This window comes from Olea europaea, chromosome 13 (assembly GCF_002742605.1).
Source record: "Olea europaea var. sylvestris chromosome 13, O_europaea_v1, whole genome shotgun sequence".
In the NCBI taxonomy this organism is placed as follows: Eukaryota; Viridiplantae; Streptophyta; class Magnoliopsida; order Lamiales; family Oleaceae; genus Olea; species Olea europaea.
The window spans coordinates 17,241,702-17,248,301 of record NC_036249.1 but is presented as its reverse complement, the minus strand read 5'-3'; the positions used below and the strand labels follow the sequence as shown (position 1 = coordinate 17,248,301).

The 6,600-nt window shown below is 35.1% G+C and overlaps 1 protein-coding gene across 2 annotated transcripts; it reads right to left on the bottom strand.

Annotated features, from left to right (window-relative positions):
* LOC111407746 (IQ domain-containing protein IQM1-like) lies at positions 1-3,522 on the bottom strand. Of its 2 annotated transcripts, XM_023037408.1 has the most exons (8): positions 3,110-3,522; positions 2,308-2,680; positions 2,041-2,221; positions 1,635-1,723; positions 1,410-1,497; positions 1,091-1,321; positions 893-994; positions 1-796 (listed from the first exon to the last, which is right to left on the bottom strand). In XM_023037408.1, the coding sequence occupies exons 2-8, from the start codon at positions 2,655-2,657 to the stop codon at positions 368-370; spliced, it is 1,470 nt and encodes a 489-aa protein (XP_022893176.1). In that variant the 5' UTR covers positions 2,658-2,680; positions 3,110-3,522; the 3' UTR covers positions 1-367. The 2 variants fall into 2 exon arrangements, with proteins under 2 accessions (XP_022893176.1, XP_022893175.1); XM_023037407.1 differs by lacking the exon at positions 3,110-3,522 and having other exon boundaries at positions 2,308-2,726.
* Positions 3,523-6,600: the final 3,078 nt, after the last annotated feature.

The following is a 6,600-nucleotide window of genomic DNA, read 5'->3' as shown; positions in this document are numbered from 1 at the left end:
TCTATCAAACATCCCATAAGTAGGAAATTATGAAAGTGAAATTGACTGATTGGTTCAACTGTCTTGTCATCCAATGACCCTCCTCGTTATCCAAACCCAAAATCCTAGCCTCGCTATTTATTTCACAATACAAAAATAAAATCAAAATTTCAACTTATTAATTCTTGACTACTTTGTTTACAAAAGAAATGAAAAAAACAATCAAACCTGACCTCCAACTAGCTAAAATGAGTAAAAAAATGATTTGGCACTTAATTGAGCCATTAACAAACTGAATAAGTGAATAAAATAATGAAGAATTGAGTTAGTTTCCTCATTCGACAGTCAGATTATATCAGGAAGGGCAGCCCCCATGTCCTATAAAAGCTTAGTTACCTACAGGAACAGGTGTCCTCGGACTAGGCAATCCCATGTATGACAATCGTGGAGAAAGTCGAATCTTCGGACTTGGTCGAGGAGACGGGATTGGACCATGGTAGGTAAGTGGTCCATTAGCCACCCGAGGTGAAAGGTTAACTTGTTCAAGTGCTCGGAATTGTAACTCAGCAGGGTATTCCCGAACACATCCAATGCGCGGTCCAGCACCAGTAGTCCATTTGCGGGACATGCGCTTAGACAAGTTAAACACCGGCTTATCCTTTTGATCACAAGATGAAATTTCTCGTTCCGTGGTCAAACCATTGAACTCAGATGCGTTAGTATTTTCCGATAGTTTGGCTTCAGAAGTTGATCTCCGAAGCGATTCCTCATTAGGATCCTTATCAGAAGGAAGGTAATCATCGTCAGCTGCACATCTCTGAACAAAAGAGAAACCACCAAGTGTTAGACAAAATTGGTTAATCAACTAGATTAATATAGGTAAGTTTCAGTTTAGAAAATATGGAGCAATTACCTTTACATTAACAAGATCTACCCGGTGCTCTTCCAAGAAGCTTATGAATTCCCTGAAGTTCTCTTCGGTCGGGTGGTAGTGTCCACTGTATGGCCAAATCGCCTGCAAGGACGTTACAAAATCATCAAACTCACATCTAAAAAAGAAGCACATATTAGTCTGCATTTCGAACTATGGTGATCAAATACGAATATTTACCTCAAGAACTCCGTCATGAACGATTAATCTTCCAGCGGCTGTGATGGCCCCACCAGCTAGAAAACTTGAATGCTGAAAGAGACCTTTCTTCTTCTGCCCAACGTACAAAATTCTTGTCGTGCTAAGAACAAATATCCATTTTGAACCCTCAGCGGTCTCCACAAAGGCACCACTTGCTTTGTACACAAGCTTCCCATCTTCTATGATGACTTCATATGGTTCTCTCTCGTTCTTGCAGAAGAAAAAGTAGATCACACGTCAACTTTACGGCCTATATGCACAACATAACAATATAAATTCTGCGATAATTTGAACTTACAGGTGCTAGATATTTGATGCATTGGCGATGCAATATGGCCCTTGGACACTTCTCAAGATTCACTTCTTTTCCGTCTCCAACATCGAGCCTTCACATAACATAATCAATATTGTACGGAAAGTCAGCAAAAAATATTATCTTTATAACAAATTACAAGAATTGGAATCCATTCTTTAGGAAAGGGAGTCTTTAATGCTTATTAGAGGGGTTGAAGAGGTTACTCACCAATAGAAGAAAGGTTGCGCACTTTCACTTTTGAACCAAACGTCGTAATAGAGATGCAAATTGTGTCCATACCGATGACGTGGATCAATCTACAATAAAAATATAATGACAAATGAGAAACAAAATTAATGATTGTGTAACAACCATTATCCAAAAATGCTTTTTCTCAACATATTCATTTTCAACCACAATTTCACACAATTAAATATTTTGTACGTATACCCACAACTTTTCCAACTTTTTAACTACACACTCTCCAAAAATTTACTGTTCAAGACTTTGTTTTTGCCAAATAATGGCCATCAAACAGGAGTTTAATACGACCTATTGAAATCGTAAAATCAATGATTTTCTTATGAAAACTTCTATTGGATAGATGCATTTGAAAGATTCAGGGGAGACTTACAGCTTCAAGCCAGTGCTGTAGGGCCAGTTGTTGAGCCTTCTCATCCTTTGACAATCCTTTTCCAACCTTGGCCGCTCTCGTCCGGGCTCTAGCCCACCGAGAAACTGCAGTTTCAGGCTTCTCATCGTTGAAGAATGAAACAGAGCTCCGCTTGAGAGCCGCAAAGTCTAAAGCCTTCCACCTATAAACGTCAAATATAACCAGTTAATGGCATATAACATACACGAACAAATGACGATATATTCTAGACTTGTCTTAAAGACTAACCATAGCTCCTCGACCACAACTGCACAATCTGCAAGGTTTCTTCGAGTCCGATAACTCTTGTAGACTTTTTGAAGCTTGACTGCTGCTGCATCAAGCTCACTAACAGGTCTTGGAGAAAACATTATGGCTGGTTCCGGGAGTTCGCTAGTATCAACTTTCTCATTATCAGATTCTGGTTTTCTTATTTCTTGAACTAAATTTTTGAATGAAAGAGTCGTTTCAAGGACTAATTTTGCAGGCTCGAAGTTCCCCAAGTTTATCGAATTCTCTCTAACCATCTTTTTGCATCTTTTTGCCGTTGTGATGGCAATTGAATCCGCTTTATCAAAGCTGTTCGTTCTTAAAGTCATCCCCGGAGTTTCCTGAAGATAAACTGATACCAAATGCCAAATCAAAACAACTTCTTCGTCTGATAATTCCTTCCCAAGCCGAAAAAAGCAATAAAAACGGAGATTACAAAACACGAAAAATGACAAAAACTTGCTTCAATTACAAAATATAATTGAAAATCGAAGATTTAATCCATCAATTCATCTGCAGAAATGTCTGCACCAAGTTATTTTATTTTTTTTCCAGCATCATAAGCAATACATAATTCCCAAGAAATGCTTCCTAAAAATTGACACTTCAATTATTGAGAAAGACCAATCTTCATCAAGTTAAAAGCTAAATTTGACCAAAAAATTTTTGACGCGACCAAGAATACCAATCACAATCATAAAGGCAAAAACAAAACCTTGGCAATTGTAATTAAAGCCATAATCATCACGGGTTTTTACAAAGATAATCATAGATTACTCACCAGAAATGTAAACCCTCTTGCACTCTGGAAAAGATTTTATTGTAATATGATTCTGAATGAATATATCCCCGTTTATATACCCTGCTCGGCTGCTCCAATGTGTGAAATGCTGGAAAATAAATTCAAAAGTAGAGTCAACTGGACCTTTAAACACGGGTATGAATTCTTTCTAGTATCAGTTTAACAAAGAAATTTCTATATATTTTCTTGAAAGAATGGAGAAAATGATGGGTCTGGTTCAAATTTGTACCAATTCAAAGCTTCGATATTTGAATCACTTTTTGTGGAACAAGAAATATATACACACCATCCTATTCATAAAATATACACAAATATAGAGAGAGGAGTGAGGAGGATGGTCAAAGAAAGTAAGCCCTTCAAACGCGGATTCCGGGAAAAAATACAGAAGAATTATTGACAACCCAGAAATCAACAAAAACGTTGGAGTAAAAATTTTATAACATGGTGAAACGAAATTGGCATTTTTGGGGTAAATTTAGGCCAAGTCCCGACCTTTGCTAATTGTGAACATAGGATCCCAATGAAGGAAAAAAGTGCTTCTAGAGGAATATGGTTGTATATTATTCCCCCGTCCCTCCCATTCAAGACGGAAAGCGATACATGATCCCTACTTCCAAATTCCATGAACCCTCTCAAAAAAAAATTAAATTTTATTTTGATTTTAGGTTTTAAAATTTAGAAATTATATTTAAAAAATAAATAATTAATTAATTAATTAACGGAGCTCCAATTTAGAATACTTCAATCCTCGCTTCATCCTACCCTGCCTCTAAAGAATATTTGATTCCAAGGGGAGGGATGGCCACAACCATGGTCAAGCCACAAACCCGAACTCAAATGATGTGGGAATTTCTTGCTTTGTGAGTTGATGGGGGAAAGGATGGAAATCGAGCGCTCTATCCCTTCATGTTTATTATTATTTAAAAAGAAAAGTTGAATTTCATAAAGAAAGTAATAATAAAAATAATAAACATATAATATGAAACCGAGCAATAGACAAAGCAAATGAATGCTTGATTTCACTCGAACTCGTACCTATCCCTCTATTGTCTTAAGAGTAGCATGAGGCAACATGATGGCATGAAATGGCTAGCGGCCCGTGTCATCACTAACGATGAGGGTGCTTCAACACGGACATGTCTCATTACCATCTCTACATCAGTGATTCTCAACTAATCGAAAAATGTTATTTAAGCTATTAAATTGAATAATATTATAGACGATTATCATGTGATGTAGTAGGTAATATAAGATGAAATGCAAATGTTAATTAAATATGTAGATACGTTACTCACTTTATTGACCTTATCATTTAATATCATCGCAAATGAGAATCATCTTTAATTTGTACATATAGCATTACTCTATTGAATTAACATGTGAAACTCACAACATGTCTCCTAAAGGGTAAAAATGTCTAAAGTTCGTGTTATTTTTGTAAAATCTTCCTATAACTGGTCGTTCGTAAAACACATTTATTTTCTAGTAAAACCTATACAATTCATCGCGTGGGTACTGCATGTTAGTTTACTGTTAATATTTTTATTCTTTTAGGAGACATCACGTGGGTGTTGTGTGTTAATTTAATTAAAACATAAAATGATATTTTTCGAGATGAGGATGACTTATGCACACTTTTCATAGGTTGAGTTAGAGATGACACAGTTAGCAAAAGTTGGGACCCCAACTGAAATTTACTCTTTTAACGTGCCAACACAAAACGACAGCGTATGCTGATGCTATGGTCACGTCTTTATGTTTCTCTAGGCGAGTCAATGATTATGAGAAGATCTTTTCCTTTTCTCCTTTATTGTTAGTGTTACCGGGTTAGAAAATCCACATTTGTTAAAGAAAGGTGCACTTCGAGTAGGGGTGTCAAAAAAACTCGGCGGCTCGACTCGAGCACATTTGTTAAAGAAAGGTGCACTTCGAGTAGGGGTGTCAAAAAAACTCGGCGGCTCGACTCGAAAAAAGCTCGAGTCGACCCGGCTCGTGGCTTGGAACAACCTGCCCGGCTCGGCCCATAAAAGCTCGAGCCGAAATTTTTTGGGCTCGTAAAGAAGCTTGACCATTTTAACCGAGTCGAGCTAGGCTCGAGCTCGTTGACATCCCTAACTTTGAGTCGATGCTGCAGGACATAGGATTTTTAATTGTTTTCGAAAGTCTACAATCTAATTATGCTTTAACTATTAGCGTTCTAGTGTTAAATGATACCGTAGTCTTTGTGAAAGAAATAATTGTTGATTCCTATCAGTCTAGTTCCTCGGAATTGGAAAAAAAAAAGTGGCCATAATTTTTCTTCGTTTGCTAGTTCTACCCCAACCTCTGTGAGCCACGTCGATTATATTTCAAATTTTCATTTCTTATACTAGTAGAGATGATGATTCTGTTTAGTAAAATTAACTACTTTACTTTCAATAAAAATTATAGCTTGGTCGTACGAAGATGAATATCCTCTTTTTGAAGTTACTCGGCATTGTCGGTGCTTGATTTCTACTTCTGAAAAATCAATTAATATTGAATTCTACTTGAGGTTGGGCAATAATATTTTATTTATGTATTTATTTTATTTTTTGTATGGTGGCTATTAGATCGAGTCAAAAGCCTACCAACATACTAAGGCTAAATACTAGGGTTTTAAATTCAATGGGCAATTTTATCTATAGTTGATAACTTGATAGAGTAGCCAACAATATTGAAATGAAATAAATAATTAATAAACCAATTTTTTAATACTATAATATAACTCGTAAAATGGTTCAAAAGCATTGCTTTGTATGAAATTTCCAAAAAATGTTTACTATATCAACGCACATGACCGTATTAAATGGGAAATATTGATATTTCATATTCCAAAAACCAAATTGCATTTCGTTGACTTTATACTGTAGTTATTAAATTACTAGTCAATCCAATTTGATTAAATTTTTATTTTAATTACTTATTTTTCTTCTCATATTGCATAATTAATTAATTTCGGATATTTTTTGCCCAAGAAGAATGATAGAATATATAAGATATTTTGATGAGGTTGACCAATGACCATTGCCATCTGCAAGAACTCAGATGTGAACAGAACTAATTTTCAAAAATCACGACTTCAAAGGCAGCAGCCTCCATTCAAATACATTATATTAGAAAATCAGATTATCTGTCTTAAAATTTACTCATTCCTCTATCTAATAATAATAATAATAATAATAATAATAATAATAATAATAATAATGATTATTATTATTATTATCATTATTATTATTATTATTATTAACTAAAGAAATCAAAAATTTTGCATGTTACTTTTTATCATATTCCACTAAACCAAAAACTTCATATCATTTGATAATTGACGAGTCAATTTCATCAATCGAGTGTTCGCAAAATTCCAAGTTCGTCGTTAGATTTTTCTGACCCATTTAGTTGCTCAATTTTATAGTTTTTTTTACTAACAATTACTCATTATAAAAATTCAG